Genomic DNA, 21,549 nt, shown 5'->3' with positions numbered 1-21,549 from the left:
TTCAGATGCTTTCAGGACATCAGATAGATAAGATATTATAAGACAAATGAGCAAATTTTGAATACAGATCAAATGCCCACATTGAGGAGCTGCTATGTCTGATACAGAAAGATTTACCAGTATATATATTATTAGATACCCATTTTAAAAGTCTCAGCCCAGCTGGTCAAAGATGCAGAAAAACAACACACTGATATTGTATCATATTCTTGGTCAAGTTTTAAAACGTAATAAGTAGACAATGAATCATACATATTTGGTTTGTTTTTAAAAATTTAAACTTGTTACTGAAATTGATATTTTATGGTGTAAAACGGGTTTTCAAGAAGGAAACCCTAAATTAAAACAGTGTAGGGAACGATATGGGATAAATGACTAAATTTAGTGTCCATTATACAATTATTCAGATACCATTACATCATAAAATTTGAGAATCATTTATAAATCATGAACATTTCTTTATTACTAAAAAAGTCTACCAATCAGATAAGTTGCTTTACTTCCTTTTCTGTCTCTATAGCCTCTCACTATTTCCCCAGCTTTTTTCATAGAGATTCTCCCTATATTTTTCTATACCTCATACCAACCTCTCACCTCTTAACACCGTATTATTTCTTATGTTTCAATGAAATTTTGGCCTTCCCAAATGCTTACATTAAACTGAAAATAATTTTACAATTAAGGAATGGGGAACATAAAACAAACACTTCCAAGAAACATTCAGAAAATCATAAAAGCCTACTAACATATTTTAAATGAAATACAGGAACTCACTTAAGTTAGAAAAATGAATATTTTATACCAATCAGAGAGGTATTTGTGGAAAACAATATCCTTGTATAAAAACTATACTTAGAATTTTTTATATTATATAGTATAAAACTTTCTTATTTTTATCTAGAGATAAAACTTCTGTAATTTTATTTTAATAAAATAGTTACAGATACTGTAACATTATGGTTTTTGTTTTTGTTTTTTTTTCCCTCGAGATGGAGTCTTGCTCTGTCACCCAGGCTAGAGTGCAGTGGCAGTATCTCGGCTCACTGCAACCTCCACCTCCTGGGTTCAAGCAATTATCCCGCCTCAGCCTCCCAAGTAGCTGGGACTACAGGTGCATGCCACCACGCCTGGCTAATTTTTTGTATTTTTAGTAGAGACAGGGTTTCACCATGTTGGCCAGGCTGCTCTCGAACTCCTGACCTCGTGATCTGCCCACCTCAGCCTTCCAAAGTGTTGTGACTACAGGCATGAGCCACTGCACCCGGCCCATGGTCTTTATTAAATGTAATGAACTACCCCAAATTCTCCCAAAACACTGATAAATTTGGTGTAATAAAGACAATCTACTGTTTTCATGGTGTTTTCCTCCCATTCTCAGTTGTAATGCCAAAAACAGTTTGATAATCTCCCCGATCTTTTGTGTCTGTGTCTCTTCCAAGGTTGAGAACAAATGTTATTGTAACTGAAACTATGATTCTCAGAATGTAGATTTCTGTTTTCTAACCTATGTCACTTTAATGTAAATTACACTATCTAAAATTTCATTAGGTGCTCCTATATAACAAGGAAAAAGCATAAACATCATTACCTTTGCAATGAATATACAGCTTCTTACTTTTCTGGTTAGCGAGTTGTTTATCACTTGTAATTGGTCAATAAAGACTAACTCTTTATTCTTAACCATCCATGTGTTTCTACAAACTATCTGAACAGATGAAAGCAATTGTATACTACTGTCAGAATATAGGATATTCAGAGAATAGTAATTTCATATCTCAAAGTAATCAATTTTAAGATCGCTTCTAAGAAAAATTAGACATAAAAAGTAGAAACTGGCTTGTATTAAGAATCTGTGAGTATACTACATTGAATTTAGTTCTAGACACCTTGGTAATTAAGGACTATAAGGTTCTACAAATATTTTATTACAAAAATGATATGCCAAGTAGCTGGGGCTACAGGTGTGCACCACCATATTGGGCTAATATCTTATTTTTGTACATATGTGGTCTCACTATGTTGCCCAGGCTGGTCGGAAACTCCTGGGCTCCAGTGATCCTCCTACCTTGGCTTCTCAAAGTGTTAGGATTACAGGCATGAGCCACTGTGCCTGACCTTGTTTTTAAACAAAATTTTAGTTCTATTAGATATATAGAACCCAACATTTGAGTTTAGTAAAACAAATGACACAAAGTATATATATGCTTTACTGGCAAAAGCCTTGAAGAAAAAAAATCCTCAAATTTCTTACCCTACTAACAAAGTCAGATACTTACATAGTATTCTGATGTATTTCCTAATGATTTATACAATATCTATATTTCTTCTCTATAAAATATACCAAACCGCAAAGCACAACCAACTGCTCATATTTTTTAAAAGAAACAAAAAACCCCAGAAAACTAAGGTCTCTAGAAGAAAATTATTTAAAATCAGACCAAAAAAAAAAAAAAAAAATCAGAAGACAATACCTTCAACAGTTGGCTGCATTTCTTCTGTTTTTGGAATAAAAATTCTGATTACACTTGTGTTGATATAAATCAAAGGTAAATTGCGGGATGTCAGCGTATGGGTCCTCATGGGCTGACCAGGAGATTTTGTTTTCTCTTTTTGGGTCTTTGGTAGTTTTGCTTGAAATATACTTGCAATGGCATTAAGTAAAGGAAAATAAAGAACAATATCAAAAGCTTGTGCTGAAAGAAGAATTTCATGAAGAAAATGAGGAGAACCATCCATTAAGCCTTCAGATAATTTATGAAAACTTCTTCGCTCATTTCTTGATGTTAACTTGTGGCGGACATTTTTTGTTACAGCTTTTGTGTATGTCAGAGAGAGGAATCCATGCTGCTGATGAGTGCCATCTAGAAGTTTTGTAGTTGTCTGTTCCAGAAAAAGGAAATCAAAATACACAGTTCATTAAAAACATTTTTTAAAAAATTGGAAAGAAGAAAATGATCTCAGTGAGTATTTTTACCTGTTGGTCTTACCCTACACTTCTTAATAAACACATGACTGATCAATTCTGCAGATGGGGACAAAAAACTTCTAAGATGGTTTGAATGACTGAACTAAAGATTGGAATCCTGAGTTCCAGTTCTAGATCTTGAGGAAGGTAATTAATCTTTTTGTGGCTATTTCTGTGACTTCTGCATTTTCTCTAACATTAAGAATTTGGGGCTGGGGTGTAGTAGCTCACGTCTGTAATCCCAACACTTTGGGAGGCTAAGGTGGGCAGATAACTTGAGGCCAGGAGTTCGGGACCAGCCTGGCCAACATGGTGAAATCCCGTCTCTACTAAAAATACAAAAAATTAGCCAGATGTGGTGGTGTGGTAGTGCATGCCTGTAATCCCAGTTGCTCGGGAGGCTGAGGCACAAGAATCGCTTCAAGCTGGGAGGCAGAGGCTGCAGTGAGCCGAGATTGAGCCACTGCACTCCAGCCTGGGCAACAAAGTGACACTCTGTCTCAAACAAAAAAACTAGGTTGGAAAAGACTATCTTAATTTTATCTTTTCATTTCATGAAAATTTTTCATTATGAGTACTAAGAGGCTGTAATAAAAAGTATCACAGGTCACAGAAAGGTTGTTTACTCAGATGAAATTGAAATAACCACATTATATATTTTTATTTGAGACCAAATCTATACAGGCCAGATGATTACCTTCACTAGATAGGATATAACAGTTGTGAAAATGGAGTTTTTCCTTCAATAATTTGGCTCATTTATACAAAGACAGAGCCTATAAAAGAAGCCTCATTGATACCATGTTTTGATAACTGAACTAAACAGTTACTGCATATTTAAACAGTAATGTGATGCAACAATATAACATTTGTCTTTCAGAACTTGCCTGTTATCAATAGCTAACACATTGTTTATAAAATCTAATTATCACTATCCTGTAACTCATAATCTTTGCATATACTACTATATTAGTACACATATAACATTTAACTGAGAGTAAAAAAATTATCATAACTTCAATATTTTTGCTAAACTATCTCAATTAGCTCTCCTATTCAAATTGCATACTATAAACAAGTTATAGTAAAACAGCATATGCTTTTAAAGAAGTAAAGTAAAACGTATACTTTCGTATTCCTCAACATACAAAAAAGAGTATCACTTGAAAAAAATCTTCCTCAACCAATTAACAGACATGAAATATTGTTTTGGAAATTACTCAGCACAGAATTAGAGGAGAACTGTTATATTCCACATTCCCTGCCCCTCTTTCCAACACCTGAAAAAGTTAGTAGGGTCCAAAGAGGGGATTTTTAAGAGGAGAAGTGAACTGGAACAAAGCAAAAGGAAGAAAACATATTCACACAAACAGAAAAAAAAGAGAAATAGGAAAGCTGTAATGAGTCTGAGCCTATATTATCCCATCACTCCTAAATTTCTTTTGCTTCCATTTTCTTCCTCTTATTTTGTTGCCTATCACCCACTGACGTGGTGAGAGGAAAAAATATGCAATTCAGTTACCACTGTTAATTTTGCTTTTAATTTAGACTTTATAATGAAGGAAGAAAATAAATTATCTTCATATTTTTTTAATTGACCATTAAAAAAACCCCGGAAAGTAAGCACTAAATAGTTGTGCAATATAATCATCTTTCCCCATAACAGCCTGCTCTCAAGGCATTTTTCACTGTTCCCAACATTTTCACTGCTTCTCCTCTGATTCCCCTTCTTTTTTATTTCTGCACTCAAAACAAAAAGATGTATAGTAAAACAGGAAAAGTGCTACCAGTTTTATTACCATGTTGCTGGACAATGAGCAATAATGGATGGAGATGAATTGTTAAGGTATATCCCCAGTGGAAGAGGCCACAGTGATCATAGTGATGTTGTTTGTTCTAAGTGTCTAAACTGGGGAGAGGGTTAGTACCGACCACTAATCTAAAAAATCTAATTCATAATAAATCTTTATTAATAGCAACATTTGAATCCTGGAAAGAGTATAAAAGGTATTTCAATGTATAAATGTTTTAATTGGGAAAAATATTTTAAACATGTGGAATGTAAGCATATTTGAAAGGTAAGCTACATGAAGAAAGGGTGTTTTTTTTTAACTGCTGCATTCCTAACTCCCTTACCATAAGGGAAAAATGAACATTAGTTGAGGTAATATAAATATCACTTTTCATATAGTAATAATACTTTATACTATTTAAATGTTAAAAAACACTAAGTAAAGAAACTTTTTAAATGGCATTTAATTTATAAATTTAGAAAGAATTTCTGAAGAACATAAATGATAAATTTAGGGTTTCTTTATGAATATTTGTTAAAATTATTATTATTATTATTATTTTTTTTTTTTTTTTTTGAGGCGGAGTCTCGCTCTGTCGCCCGGACTGGAGTGCAGTGGCCCGATCTCAGCTCACTGCAAGCTCCGCCTCCCGGGTTTGCGCCATTCTCCCGCCTCAGCCTCCCGAGTAGCTGGGACTACAGGCGCCCGCCACCTCGCCCGGCTAGTTTTTGTATTTTTTTAGTAGAGACGGGGTTTCACTGTGTTAGCCAGGATGGTCTCGATCTCCTGACCTCGTGATCCGCCCGTCTCGGCCTCCCAAAGTGCTGGGATTACAGGCTTGAGCCACCGCGCCCGGCCTGTTAAAATTATTAAGAATGTTTTTCATAGACTCTAATGAACATTCAAAGAGAGGAAAATAAATCTAAACACTTCCTCTAACACAAAAGCCACATTTTTTTCCCTGCACTAACGATTAGAGACTATTGCTAGTAAAAGCTCAAAATAAAATCAGAACATATCACTTGCTATGCAAATACACTATTAAACATTAAATTTAAGGACAAAGTTAACGTTAAGAATATCAGTTAAAAGAATTAGCTTAAGAACATATCCAGATATGTTGTACCATTAGAAAAGGCAAGGTTCTAAACTTCTAAAAGTCACTGATATAGCCTTGTGTTCATCTACCTCGTCAATGACAGAAATGCAATCTTGTTCACATTCAAGAAGGTACCACACAAGTTACTTTGAATTAGTTGTAAGAAAACAATGGCATAATAATAGAAAAAAAATTTAAAAAGCAATCTTATTAAGAATCATTAGAGGAATGACAAAAGCAGTATTGGTCAACTCTTGATCATTCAATACATGCACAATTTAAAAAAATATATTGAATGTACTACTTTGATTTCCTTATACTGATGACAAAATTAGTCTGTACTCATGCAAGTGACCCAGAAACAGGTTATAGTGGAAAAGCAGTTCTATGATTTTAAATTACATTATACTTCATTTATAAAGTTTATGATATAGAGGAAAACACAAATCAAGAGTTGACTCTATGAATCATTCCATTCCTTCTCTGGGTTCCTGTTAATGGGAGTCGTGTAGCATAATTTAAAAGTAATTTCTTACAGAAGGAAAGAAGCCAGAGCAATTACTGAAAGGGTCCTGCTTGCTGATGGGTCGAACCAACAAGGTGCGTCTGTTCAGCTTGTCAGTACAGGAAAGGAAGACACCTCCACATTGCCCCAAAGACCAACACTCTTCCCCAAGGCTTGAGGTGATGGACAGGAGCAAAGAAGGTGAAAAGACAAAAAGCAATAAAAGCCATAAGCAAAAAAAAAATCTGGATAGTTTTAAATTCTCCTCAAGTTTGCATAAATTTCGGTTTGAGCAACTGCTAGGTATGGCCTCTGCCTGGACCATCTTCTGCAAAAGCAATGTTAATGAAAGTAAACAAAAAATAATTGCTTTTAGTATAAAATTACAACTTCTAGTTTATGGTAAAGAACAGTCCAGCATGAACTCACATAAGAATTGGGAAACAATTCCAAAAAGTCAACATAATAGTACATGAAAGATAAAGTATATTAACAAAAGCAAGCCTACCTTTGCCTTTTTGATAAATTAATTTTTATAACAGGAAGATGGTTACAAAACAAGAGCAGCTTCAAAGAATAAATAGCTTTAAATTTATATGTAATTTTGAAGAAACAGGTTAATAAGAAGTTATTCTAAACTCAAATTCTTGTAACCATTAGTCCTATTTTATTAAATAACAAAGATAAACAGCTTAAAGTATATTTTCAAAAATCATAATAACTAAATGGGTCTCACCACAGATTTTTCTTTGCATTGTAGAAATACTCCTTCAAAATGTCCTGACTGCCAACCTTCCCCTGGCCTGGAAAACATAAGTTCACCTTATCTGTTCTCTTCAATTTTTCTGAGTTAAGAAATTGAACATATATAACTATTTTCAAATACATCTACAGTTCACAACACTGCATTGAACTAAAACATAAATCTGACAATGCAATCAATAGAACAATTTACATTAGCACCACACTCTGATAGTTCTGCATAAGAACATTTGTCTTCATGGTAAATTATATATTTATTTGGCTGATTATTTAGTTCCATCTTCTCCACAAGAGTAACATCTATGTTTATTTTTCTTTTTTAAAGATGGGGCCTTGCCCTGTTGCCCAGGCTGGAGTGCAATGGCACAATCATAGCTCACTGTAACCTTGAACTCCTGGGCTCAAGCAATCCACCCACCTTAGCCTCCCCAGCAGCTGGAACTACAGGCATACACCACCATGCCCAGCTACTTTTTGTGTGTATATGGTGATGGGGTCTTGCCATCTTGTCCCAGCTGGTCTCAAACTCCTGGGCTCAAGCAATCCCCCTGCCTTGGCCTCCCAAAGTGCTAGGATCACAGGTGTGAGCCACCATGCCAGGCTATTTTTCTTAAACACTACATCCCCAGTACTCATTTAGCATAGCACTTGGTGCATACCACACACACAACAAATATATGTTTTTAATAAATTTATACATTATCTGAATATTTATAATTTATATAAATTTAGCAGTAAAGTCAGGGATAAAGTACAACATAATATGTAATATTCATGACATTAAAAATTATTTCAGCTAAAATACTGTACTATCACTTGCAAAGATCATTTTTATACAGATACATACCATTTCAAAGAAACTAAAGAGTTGAACATTCTATGATCAAAAGCCAATTAATAATTCACTGTTTAATATGACAAAAATAATTATCATATGATTGGTAAGTTAATACTATTAGAAGAAGTCCTAATACATATCCAGCAAAATATTTTTATCCCATAATTGTGACAGATGTGATAATTATTGACAGACAATATGATATATGCAATAATGGATAAAAATTCAAACACTTTTAATGTAGAATTAGGAACTTGGTAAATTAAAAATAATTTTTTAGAGTACGTAATACATCAATATATGTACAGAAACATATAGGTGCTTCTGGTGGCACACAATAAAAAATTGTTAAATAAATAAATGAATTCAGAAAGAAATGGATTTTAAGGCTGTTTGTAAGCCAAAAACTACAAAATTGAAAATATGATGCTATTTATTATTTTTGAAAAACACTTGTTTTTCAAAACAAGTTTTATGGTATGTGAATTTTAGTTCAATTACAAAAAGAAGCATCATTGTACTACTATAAAGCAAAAAAAAAAGGCATTTGTATTTTTGTTTCAGAAAAATTTATGATAAAACCTGTACAGAGCTTTGTGAAAATATCTGAAAACTTTTTTACTAATGTTATTATTACAAGCCATGCATATTTGCATGTAATTATACTTTTGACAGAAATTTGTTATGCCAGAAACAATGGTTCTAGGAACATCCACCATATACATAATAATCATCTGTGAGATGAGAGTCATCAAAGTGCTTAGGAAATGAGCTATTGCTCCATGTCAGTGCATGATTATATTGGTATAGAGAATGAATGGGAATTATAGAGCAAAAATCAAAGCCATCAACTATGTTGCAGGCATCTAAGCAAATATAAAATACAGAAAATAAATTGTGTAAGATTATTAGTAAAAGTAGCTTATTTCATTTAATATGGCAATGTATATATTTATGAACAGATTTGTCATCTTATAAAACAAAATTTTATTATACTCCATACATGAACAAATACAAAATAAAATTAACCAATGTATCTGTTAAGAACCCTCTTTGAGAATAAGTACAGGCATACCTCGGTTTTATGGGCTTTGCTTTATTGCATAGTGCAGATATTATGTTTTACCCAAATTGAAGGTCTACGGCAGTCTTACATTGAGTAAGTCCATCAGCACCATTTTTTCCAACAATATATGCTGACTTTCAGTCTCCGTGTCACATATTGGTAATTCTTACAATATTTCAAACTTTTTCATTATTATTATACAGATATATGGTGACCTGTGATCAGCGATTTTTGACATTATCATTATAATCATTTCAGGACATCATGAACAGTGCCCAAATAAGACGCAAACTTAATTGATCAATGCTGCGTGTTTTCTGATGGCTTCACCGACCCTACTATTTCCCATCTTTCTCCCTCACCTCAGGTCTGCCTATTCCTTGAAACATAACAATATTGAAATGAAACCAATCAATAACCCTACAAATGGCCTCTTAAGTGTTCCAGTGAAAGAAGAGTTGCAGATCTCTCACTTTAAATAAAAATCTAAAAATGATTAAGCTTAGTGAGGAAGGCATGTCAAAAGCCGAGATAGGCAGAAAACAAAGCTTCTTGTGCCAAGTTGTGAATGCAAAGGAAGGTTCTTGAAGAAAATTAAAAGTGCTACTCCAGAGAACTCGCAAATGATAAGAAAGTGAAACAGTCTTATTGCTGATAGGCAGAAAGTCTGAGTGGTCGGGGTAGAGGATCAAACCAGCCACACCACTCTGTCAAATCCAAAGCAAGACCCTAACTATCTTCAATTCTAGAAATTGAGAGAGGTAAGAAAGCTGCAGAAGTTAAGTTTGAATCTAGCAGAAGTTAGTTCATGAGGCTTAAGGAAAAAAGCCATCTCTATAACATTAATGTGCAACATGAAGCAACAAATGCTGATGGATAAGTGGCAGCAAGTTATACAAAAGATGTAGCTCAGTTCACTGATGAAGGTGGCTACACTAACAGATTTTCAATGTAGACAAAACAGTCTTCTCTTGGAAGAAGATGCCATCTAAGACTGATAGAGAGAGGAGAAGTCAATGCCTGGGTTTAAAGCGTCAAAGGACAGACTGACTCTCTTGTTAGAGGTGAATGGAGCCGGTGAAGTTGAAGATAATGCTCACTTACCATTCTGAAAATCCTAGGGCCCTTAAGAATTATGTTAAATCTACTCTTCCCCTGTGCTCTATACACGGGAATAACTAAGCTTGGATGATAGCACATCTGTTTAGAGCATGGTCTCCTGAATATTTTAAGCCCTTTGTTGAGAATGGCTGCTTGTTTAGAAAACAAAATCCTTTGAAAATATTACTGTTCACTGACAATACACCTGGTTACCAAAGAGTTCTAATGGAGATACACAAGGAGATGAATGTTGTCTTCACGCCTGCTAACATCCATTCTTCAGCTCATGGATCAAGCACTAATTCTGACTTACAAGTCTTATTACTTAAGAAATACATTCTGTAAGGCCACAGTGTGTTAGTCCATTTTGCATTGCTATAAAGGAGTACCTGAGACTGGGTAATTTATAAAGGAAAGAAGTTTATTTGGCTCATGGTTTTGCAGGCTGTACAAGCATGGCACTATCATCTACTTGGCTTCTGGTGAGGCCTCAGGAAGCTTTTACTCATGAAGAAGGCAAAGCAGAACAGGTGTGTCACATGGTAAGAGAGTGAGCAAGAGAAAGTGGGAAGGTGCTATGCTCTTTTTAAACAACCAGCTCTTGCATGAACTAAGAAATCGAGAGCTTCACTTGTTATCGTGGGGAGGCACCAAGCCATACATGAGAGATCCTCCCCTACGACCCAAATATCTCCCACCAGACCCAACCTCTGACACTGGGGATCACATTTCTACACAAGATTTGGAAGGGACATATATCCAAACTGTATCAGATAGTGCTTCTTCTGAAGGTCCTAGGCAAAGTAAATTGAAACACCTTCTGTAATAGATTCGCCACTGTAGACACCAAACATTCGTGATTCATGGGAGGAGGTAAAAATATCAACATTAACAGACATTTGTAAGAAGTTGATTCCAGCCCTCATTGGTGACTTTGAGGTTTCAAGACCTCATTGGAGGAAGTAATGGTAGATGTGGTGAGAACAAGAAATAGGAGTGGAGTCTAAAGATGGGGCTGAACTGCTATAATCTCATGATGAAACTTGAATGGATGAGGAGTTGCTTCTTATGAATAAGCAAAGAAAGTGGTTTCTGGAGATGGAAACTACTCCTGGGGAAGATGCTGGGAACATTGTTGAAATGACAACAAACGATTCAGAATATTCCATAATCTCATTTTTTACAGCAGCAGCAAAGTTTGAGAGGACTGACTCTAATTTTGAAAGAAATTCTGTTGTGGGTAAAATGCCACTAAACAGCATTGCATGCTACAGAGAAATCCTTCATAAAGAAAAGATTCAATCCATGTGGCAAACTACATTATTGACTTATTTTAAGAAATTGCCACAGCTACCCTAACCTTCAGCAACCACCACCCAATCAGTCAGCAGCCATCAACATCAAGACAAGACCCTCCATCAGCAACAAGATGATGACTCATTGAGTGCTCAGATGATCATTAGCACATTTTAGCAATAAAGTATTTTTAAATTAAGGTATGTACATTTTAAAATACATAATGCTATTATACACTTCACAGACTACAGTGCAGTGTATACACAACTTTACATACACTGAGAAACCAAACAATTTGTGTCACTTGCTTTATTGAAATATTCACTTCATTGGAGTAGTCTGGAACCAAACTCCCAAAATGTCCAAGGTATGCCTGTATAGTATTTATTTTAATAGCTAGCCAAATTAAAATAGAAAAAGTCTTATAGCAACTTTGTTCAAAGAAAAATACAGATTTTCTTATATTCATTATTCATTATTTACCTGCTTCTATAGTGATCAATATTGAAACTCTCTATTTTACATTTCACTTTGGTATATACATCCTGGACATCTATAGAAGCACTGAGATCTTCTAGTTCACAGACCATACAAACCTCTGCAATAAGAAACAAACAGTAATATCAATACAGTCTTCACAATTAATATTAAAACTTTTCATTTTACATTTCACGTTGACATATGCATGCTGGATATGTACAGAGGCACTGAGATCACAAAAGCTTCTAGAATAATAAGCAAATCAGCACAGGTCTTTCGATTAAGATAAGACATTTATTTCAAGAAAGGGGAAAGCCCAGTTAATGTCTGGAGTGTTATATTTGATATCAGTCAAGGATTTTCCCAATAATTTTAGTGACAATAGTATAATGTATCAATATGACCACTGAGGAAAATTCCTCATGGTCTTTTAGATGAATTTTAATACAAACAGGACAAAATTTATGTATTACAAAGTCAAGGAAAATACGTACACATAAACCTTTAACGTTAATAAGATTCAACATTTTAGCACTGCAACTAGAAACTCCTTGAATTAGGTTTAATAATACTTATTTAATTATAAATGACAATAAATTATGTTTAATATGTCTTCCAAAATAGCGTTTAATATTTGCACTTTTCAGTAAAGAAGAAAAACAATCCAGGCTGGGCATGGTGGCTCACGCCTGTAATCCCAGCACTTTGGGAGGTCGAGGCGGGCGGATCACCTGAGTTCAGCAGTTCAAGACCAGACTGACCAACATGGAGAAACCCCTGTCTCTACTGAAAATACAAAATTAGCTTGGCGTGGTGGCGCATGCCTGTAATCTCAGCTACTCGGGAGGTTGAGGCAGGAGAATCGCTTGAACCCGGGAGGCAGAGGTTGCAGTGAGCCAAGGTCACGCCACTGAACTTCAGCCTGGGCAACAAGAGCAAAACTCCGTCTCAAAAGAAAAAAAAAAAAAAAAGGAAAAGAAGAAGAAAAGCAATCCTGTACCTGTGCCTTTATTTTCAGGATCTGGAGCAAAGAGCTTTACAGTAACTTTGGGAAGCACCCACTGCATCCATAAACTAACACGTCCACTGGTTCCGCCAATATTACTTGTAGTTTGTTCCAAGGTGACAGAATCTGAGAATGGTGAGTCCTCACCTGCTTGTATAGAATCTCCCTGGGATGAGGAGAAAAAAAAAAATCTTATTTTGTAATGTAAACAAAAATAAAAAATTCAAATTATAAATTAAAATCAGCAATTATTATTTGTAACTTTTTCACATCTTATATGCAAATGATAATCACATAAACGTTAATGCTAATACATAATGCTTATATGTAAACATATATTCTCAAATGGTTTTTGTTAGAAAGCACATGCATGTTTCCAGCTTCCTCTAAAAGTAGGTAAGATCTAGAAAAGGTTAAGATTAAACCATTGAGTATGTTCCTACAGAGTAGAGTCTGCAAGCTACAGTTAAGGGGCTAATCTGTCTATATTGGGGAATAAAGTTTTACTAGATCACAGCCACCTCCATTCATGTATTGACTGTATATGACTTCTTTTCAGCAGAGTTGAGAAGTTGCTATAGAGAAGCTATGATCTACAAAGTCTAAAGGTATTTACTAACTGGCCCTTTACAGAAAAATATTTGTCTACCCCTTCTATAGAGTATTTATAATGGAACCTAGAATAACTATAGAAAAGTGATTATCAGTTTAAGAAACAGCAAAATATTAATCATGCCTTGCATGTTAATTAAGGAGACATTAAAAATTAGTAGATTTGACAATATAATTTTTAAAATGTTTTATATGGTTAAACGTTTCTTAGCAGAATAGAGCACAAGCTTATCTGATTCAACAAACACATACTGAACTCTGAATATGTATAAAGTCCTAAATTCAGTGCTAACGAACTTGCTGTCAAAGGCTTGTTCGGTTTGTTTTTGGTCTTTTAAGCAGCTTTTAGTAGGCCAGAATAAAATAAAACCTTTTATTTAAAGTTGAACTGGAGTTGAATAGCTTCAGTCTCAAATGCGGAAGAGATGCTGCAATCATTGACATGTTGAGTTCTTTCAGGATTAGCTATAAGTATGGGGTTCTTAAAATCCCAAACTTTGCTGTCCATTTAAAACTTGCAAACAAAACTTGCAAGCTTAAACCCATATACTCTGAAAACTGATCAAATACAACACAACATTCTTATTTGTTTAAAAGATGTATATGTATTTACATATCAGTTATAGATACTTAGTTAAGCTTAGTCTGTCAGGCAGTATGGTGTACTGGGTTAAGGAATTCAGATGCCAGTCATGTGATTTTAGGCAAGTAGTTTAACTTTTCAGAGTCTGTTTACTCCTCTGTAAAATGGTTATTATAATGATATTTATCTCTTACAGTTAAGATTAAATAGCAATATGAATGTGAATGAAGTATATACACATAGAAAATATTTCATAAATTATAGGTATAATTATCATTATCAAGTTGAACTGATGCTTAAGAAATTGTTCACTCACATTCTTACAGAATTTGGTCCCTCTACTGCCTTTCTCATTTTCTCATCTTTCTAACTTCAGACACGTTTTCTTTTGCTGTATATCCTCAACCTCCAATAGTTTATTGTTGCTTTGAATGTCTCAAACAAAAATGTTAATTTCCTTTGTTAACAAGTCATGACCAGTAGTCAACTGTCAAAACAAAACACCCCTTAAAATTTAAACAAAGACAATATAATATGATCAGTATTCCATTTTCTATAGACAGGTTGTCAGAGCAGAAGCTACTAATCTCTAAACACTTAAAAGCAGGAATGATAATTAAAATCCTGTACAAAACACACCAAAGCCCCAGCTCTCATTATCACCGACATGCCATCTAGACAAAGGTATATTCAGCTCCTACATGAGGCTTTTACTTTAACTTCATTGTTTTATAACATCTTTCAGTCAGAAGAAAATTCAGTTTCCCCACAACCTCAGAAGGAGGCCAAATGGGGAAGATTTTCACAGAATGACAGGCAAGTGTTTATTGCAAGAACACTTAGGCACCAGGCATAGCAAAGTAACAGTGTTCTGGGATTTACTATTAGAGAAAATTATAGAGTTAAACCTGAAGACAGTATAGTTACTCTTTGTCCCAAATACATGAAACAAAGCAAATAGCTCACTGTTTGTGGGGTTTTCATATAAATGCTTTTACAAAATAAGTAGTTCTAAATCTGCTACAATAGAAATTCCTACAACTTGAGAAGCTATAAAAAAATCAGGTTTTTGGTTAGCTGTCTAATGTAACACAACATCTAATAAAAAGCCCAAACTAATTCCAGATAAGGACGCTCATTAAATAAAAGGCAAGATAATATAGCCTTTCTTGATGGATAGGTTTTTAGAGTAGAAGTATGCTTAAATTAAATCCTCCCTCCAACAGACACAAGAACATCATATTCCAAGAATGGAGAACTGAGAGAAAATAGCCTCTCAAATCAACAAGACTTCAATTTTTAACACTACTTGGTATACTTGCTAAGAATGCTAAGAAAACTGGCTGCAAATTTAGTAAGCACTCCTCAGTAAAAGCTTTGCTCTACTTCCTCACGCAGTTTCAATTTTCATTTTGGATTTACAACATTTTGTTTGGTATTGTTAAACATGTTTGTGCATTAATTTTCTGCTCTGTTTCCAAATCTGTTGTGAAAATCAGGCCAAAAATGGAGATGTTGAACTATTTTCCCATACGTCTTTAGGCCAAGTTCTAAAATAAACAGTTCAATTCTTTTACCATTTTGTTGCAAATTGACCAAATACTAAGTTTATTTTCCTAGGTGAATTTATCTTTGTTCATTTGGAAGAGCAAACACTTTATAGCCCTTCATCCTTGGCCTGCTTCAGAGCTTAAGGATGACCATAGTTTTGGCCCCATCGCTACTTTCTCTTATCAAAATAACTCCTGCATTCTTGTTCAATCACAAAACTTCCCAAAGGGCTAAACACTTCGACCACTGGTTGTACTTAAGTCAACAGTAACAAGTGGCCTGCTGTGGTCTCAACTACCTGTGCTCCCACTATTTCAATGCAAGAGTGGGAAAAAAATTAAGTGTTTTAAGCTCAGTACTTAATCTTCAAACTCATATTTCCCACTTTACCATGAGTCAGACTGAAACACAGGAAGCTGGAGCTATATGTGCACAAAAGTACAGTGCTGCCTATCAACACGTCAGCATGAAAAGAAGTACGTAATCATAAAGTATAAATCATCTAAGGATCATATAAACAAATACTTCCATTTAATACAAACAATTGTTAGAATGTGTTTTCTTAAACTAGATTCATTTACAGTATGTTCTCTATATTCAATAGTTTTGACCCAACTAAGCAAGAAAAACAATGTTTTAATAGTAAAATGTTGAAAAATTTTAATGATTGTTTTTGAGTGCAAATTGTAATTTAAAAAAATCAAACCTGCAATTTCAAAGTGTTCCGCAGATACATAATTAACATAAATAACGCAAGAAATGTAAGGTGATCTCAGATTATTAGCTTATAATTACATAATAAAACTATCTGAGTTTTTAAAAATCGAGTAGCCAATAATTTAAATAAATTTTGATATGAATATTTTGAAATAGGAAAGGCTTTATACACAAATTATTTTGTTGAATGGTATGTGATGGCTAAACAATAACCTTCATTTTCCTAACCTGTTTCGATATTTTAATTTTTTCCACAGCTATTCAAAAAAGATGATAGTCTAAATGTTATGATTTCTACATTTTGAATAAAAGTTTCTCTCTAAATGTTAAGGATAAAACCATTCAAAGAAAAATATGAAATGATGTAAGTATTTTCAGGAGTTTTAAAACAATTACAAGAAATTTTTAAAATAGCAATTGAGTAAATTCAAACTTAATATACTATCTAAATGGTTGTTTGAATAATAATTTGAGGTAGATTACTGCATAGGTTAATTGCACATGAATAACTGAAAAACTGACAAGAGTTTTGCTACTACAGCAAACTCTGTCAACAACTCTGAAGTGGATGCCAAACAACCTCTTAGTCCAGTATTCACTTTTCAATTATCAATGTATGTTAAACAGTTACTGGACATTAAAAAAGGAACCACTTCATGCTTAATATTTTTAAATTAGGCTTATAATAATGCAATTTTAATTCTTGAATCAATAAACAATGCTTGTCACATTGTCACACTTTGCCATGACCCTGAGCTTCCAAACATTGAGTAGTTAATATATCAATTTTTATTTAGGTAGAGTTGTAAATAAATATTCTAGTATTCACTCAGCATTTTAGATTATTCTGCAGCTTTGAAATTATTTCTATACTACCGCTGTGATTAAGGAAGACATTATCAAAAACATTTTATATATACAGAAAAAGTTAAAATGAAAAAAACACTAAATAATTTGCCTAAAATCACAACTCAGAGGAATTTAATTTTGTCAACACAATATAATCCTTTAAAATCACATTTACTGAAACTACTGAAAACCCAGAGATCCAAAATATGATTTTATGTCGTTATAACAGTTTCCCAAAGACATATAGGTTATGAAAGTATCCTGTAAGGGAAGATGTGTGTGTGTACTTGTGTACGTATGTATGTGTTTGCTTTGTTTACTTGTCATGAGGAGGAATCATCAAAATGTTAGTGCTTTTAATGGCAGTTTTTATTGTTGTGCTGTTCTGTAAACAAAATAGCATAAAAATTTTAATGAGTATAATTATTTCCTATACTACTTCCTTAATCACAGCAGTAGTATAGGAAATAATTTCAAAGCTGTAGAATAATCTAAATATATAATGTTCCACTTTCTAGACCACTTACCTGAACAAAAATTTGACAACTTCATCTAACTGAAGTACAGTTCAGTATGTTCTTCATAAAATATAAAGTTTTATTTAGCTTTAGAACCAATGCAACAGTGAGTGTGGCAGAAACAGGTGGCTGTATTCCCAAATTTTGCTCTCCCTTCTATAATACAAAGTTGTCTCTGAGTAACGGTAATCCAACTACGGGCTAAATTTCCCGGCCCAACTTGGAATTATGTTTATATACACATCCATACCCCATCACTAATATAATAAATTCCTCAAAGGATAAAGGATTATGTCTTAATAACTTAGATTTTAAAGAGAAGACTGAATATTAATAAGCTAAGAATAAAATTTAAGAAATTCAAAAAAACAACAGAATAAACTCAGTAAAAAAGCTATATCTGTCTCAGGCTAAGCAGGGAAACAAAGTTACCCCGGGTAATTTTTAAAAACAACTCTAAAGTGCATGTAGGTCTAAGGGCTTGATTTCATACTGCCTAAATGTCTCAAAAAACTTCTAGCTGTAAGATTAACAGTATAGGGGTCCCAGGTTAGTGGTAGATGAAGTCCCTTAGAGAAGCAAACACATAAAATGTCTTTGTGGGGGACAGGCCCTCAACCAACATGTAAGAGCTTCATAGAAAAAGTTCCATTGATGAAAAACACCCAACACTAAATTACACAGTGCCTAAGAAAACAATCTAGCAGGGGTAAGATTTAAGAAAACAACAAGTGGTCAGATTCAACTCTAAAGAAGTTCAGATACCAGATCTGATAAAAAATAAGAGAAAATAATCATGTTTAAAATGATTAAGGACAAAAAACAAACTGAAAACACAAATTCATATTGTATATATAGTTTTACATATTTACACAAACATATGTGTAGTGACTTAATGAACATATGCATCTCTATGCTATGTACCACAATAAATGTGATTTAATCTTAATGTGAGCTAGTATTCCAAAATTATTCAACACTCTGAAGAAGAGTATGTTTAGAACCTACTTTGAACCATGCTTAAAATAAATTGGGGTTATCCTTTAATAAAAAGATAATGAGTGATGAATGGTGATGGAAAGTTTATATCTCATATCCAGTATGGCACTGAAACAATATAATTACTATTTGACATCTTTACTTCTGAGTCAGTGGAAGTCTCCCAGTCTGAATCATTTTACTTGTAATCTATAGTGTTTGACTTAACAAATATTTCAGATTGAAAAAAAAAACAGTATTAAAAGTACAACTAAGATGGAAAAAGTAAAAGCAATACAGGGCCAGTTTGTCAATATGTCTTTGGCTATTTGTATAGATTTTAATTACAGCCAAAAGAATGTCAGAGGTTTCCCTTGACAATAAAGAAAATTATAAAAAGAGATAATTATAGTCAACTTTAAAATATTGCCTCATATTTTCAAAATAAATTCCAAAATTTATTCAAAAACTACTAAAGTCCTCACCAGAGAAATCAGGAAACAAAATGAAATAAAAGGCAACCAAATTGGAAAGGAAAAAGTAAAATTATGTCTTTTAGCACATGACATGATTGTATATGTATAAAACTGAAGATTCCAAGAAAAATTATAGAACTAATCAATGAATTCCGCAAAGCTGTGGGATACAACACCAACATACACGAATCAGTTGTGTTTCTATGCATTAGAAACAAACAATAAAGAAAGAAAATGAACAGAATAATTCCATTTACAATAGCATCTAAAATAATAAAATGCTTAAAAATAAACATAACTGAGGAAGTAAAAGACATAATGAAGACTATGAAATATTTTTAAAAGAAATTAAGATAACACAAGTAAATGGAAAGACAATCAGTGGTCATACATTGGAAGATTTAATATTAAGATGGTGAGTTATTGTTTAATGGATACAGAGTTTCAGTTGGGGAAGATGAAAAAATACTGGAGACTGTTGTGAAGGTTGTACAACAATGTGAATATATTTAACACCACAGAATTGTATACTTAAAATGGTAAAAATAGTACATTTTATGTTGTGTATATTTTACAACAACAAAAAACTTAAGCCAAAAAAGTTAATAGTAATATAAAATTACGATCGTACAGTAACAAAAAAAATTATATGTGTCTAGCATCTATATGTTCATTAGTTTTACTTGACATAAATTGGGCCACTGTGGTGGGATAGAAATATTTATCTTATCGTTAAGTATTATTTTATCAAAACATAGTATAAAATTTAATTTTGAGGAACAAGGCTGTATTAGTGTTGGAGATGGAAAAAGGATCACAATACTTCTCTATGTTCTCTTTAAAATTATTAAATTAGGGTCCTTTGTCCATATGGTCCTTACCATTTCATTCTCTCTCTTTTTCTCTTTCTTTTCCTTTCTTTTATTTTTATTCTTTATTTTTTGAGAAAGAGTCTTGCTCTGTCACCCAGGCTGCAGTGCAGTGGCACCATCTCGGCTCACTGCAACCTCCGCCTACCAGGTTCAAGCAATCCTCCTGTCGCGGCCTCCCGAGTCGGGATTACAGGCATGCGCCACCCAGCTAAGTTTTGTATTTGGAGTAGAGATGGGGTGTCACCATGTTGGCCAGGCTGATCTCAAACTCCTGATCTCAGCTGATCTGCCTGCCTCGGCCTCCCAAAGTGCTCAGATCACATGTATAAGCCACCACACCCAACCCATTCTCTGTCTCTTCAAATAATTTTCTAAATGACATCTAAATTAAGACTTGTAAATTTAGATCAGATATGTGTTATAGCCAAGTACGTTTTCAATTAAGATTACTTTTTTCAACATGGAAATATATAGTGATTAGAATTTTCACATGAAAACAGTTTTCTAGAGAGTACGACAAGAGGAAACACTTGCTCACTCATTTATGAAGATAGTACAATCTTCTAATCTAATACCAAAAGATGACAAGGCTACAAGAAAAAATATAGAATTCAACAGAATTATATACTTAAAATGGTAAAAATGGTCAGTATCACTCATGACTATAGATACCAAAATCCTAAACAATTAGCAACCTCAATCTAGCAATATATAAAAAGAAAAATATATCACAGCCAAGTTGGGATTTTTATAGAACTGCATGGTCAGTTGAACATTTGAAAATCAATTGATATAATTAGTCACATTAACAGAATAAAGGAGATAGATAAATTAAGTATATAATAATGTTGAAGTCACTTCCAAGACAACCAAATAGGAACAGCTCTAGTTTACAGCTCCTAGTGAGATTGACACAGAAGACGGGTGATTTCTGCATTTCCAACTGAGGTACCTGGTTCTTCTCATTGGGACTGGTTGGAGAGTGGGTGCAGCCCACGGAGGGTGAGCCAAAGCAGGGTGGGGCGTCTTCTCACCTGGGAAGCTCAAGGGGTTGGGAGATTTCCCTTTCCTAGCCAAAGGAAGCAATGACAGACTGTACCTGGAGGAAGGGTACACGCTCACTTAAAGACTACGCTTCTCCCACAGTCTTAGCAATTGGCAGACCAGGGGATTTCACCCCGTGCCTGGCTCCACAGGTCCTACTCCCAGGGAGCCTTGCTCACTGCTAGCGCAGCAGTCTGAGATCCACCTGCAAGGCAGGACCCTGGTGGGGAGAGGGGTGTCCGCCACTGCTGAGGCTTCAGAAAGTAAACAAAGTGGCTGGGAAGCTCCAACTGGGCAGAGCCCATTGCAACTCAGCAAGGCCTACTGCCTCTCTAGACTCCACCTCTGTGGGCAGGGCACACCTGAATAAAATACAGTAGACAACTTCTGCAGGCTTAAACGTCCCTATCTGACAGCTCTAAAGAGAGCAGTGGTTCT

The 21,549-nt window shown here is 34.2% G+C and overlaps 1 protein-coding gene across 12 annotated transcripts in view; it reads right to left on the bottom strand.

Annotated features, from left to right (window-relative positions):
* The window catches only part of VPS13B (vacuolar protein sorting 13 homolog B), a 904,863-nt gene that overhangs the window by 385,023 nt on the left and 498,291 nt on the right, over positions 1-21,549 (bottom strand). For 6 of the 12 annotated variants that reach the window (XM_010385612.2, XM_030937293.1, XM_030937296.1 and 3 more), the window contains exons 26-29: positions 12,906-13,077; positions 11,909-12,023; positions 6,394-6,535; positions 2,472-2,880 (exon numbers count right to left, since the gene is read on the bottom strand). In XM_010385612.2, coding sequence (XP_010383914.1) covers positions 2,472-2,880; positions 6,394-6,535; positions 11,909-12,023; positions 12,906-13,077 — 838 coding nt within the window. Of the gene's footprint in view, positions 1-2,471; positions 2,881-6,393; positions 6,536-7,098; positions 7,208-11,908; positions 12,024-12,905; positions 13,078-21,549 lie in introns of those variants that run through there. The other 6 variants (XR_004059219.1, XM_010385613.2, XM_030937297.1 and 3 more) reach the window with 6 other exon arrangements.

Source organism: Rhinopithecus roxellana, chromosome 9, assembly GCF_007565055.1.
Source record: "Rhinopithecus roxellana isolate Shanxi Qingling chromosome 9, ASM756505v1, whole genome shotgun sequence".
Lineage (NCBI taxonomy): Eukaryota > Metazoa > Chordata > Mammalia > Primates > Cercopithecidae > Rhinopithecus > Rhinopithecus roxellana.
The sequence above is the reverse complement of the archived record's forward strand: the minus strand, read 5'-3'. Positions and strand labels throughout refer to the sequence as shown.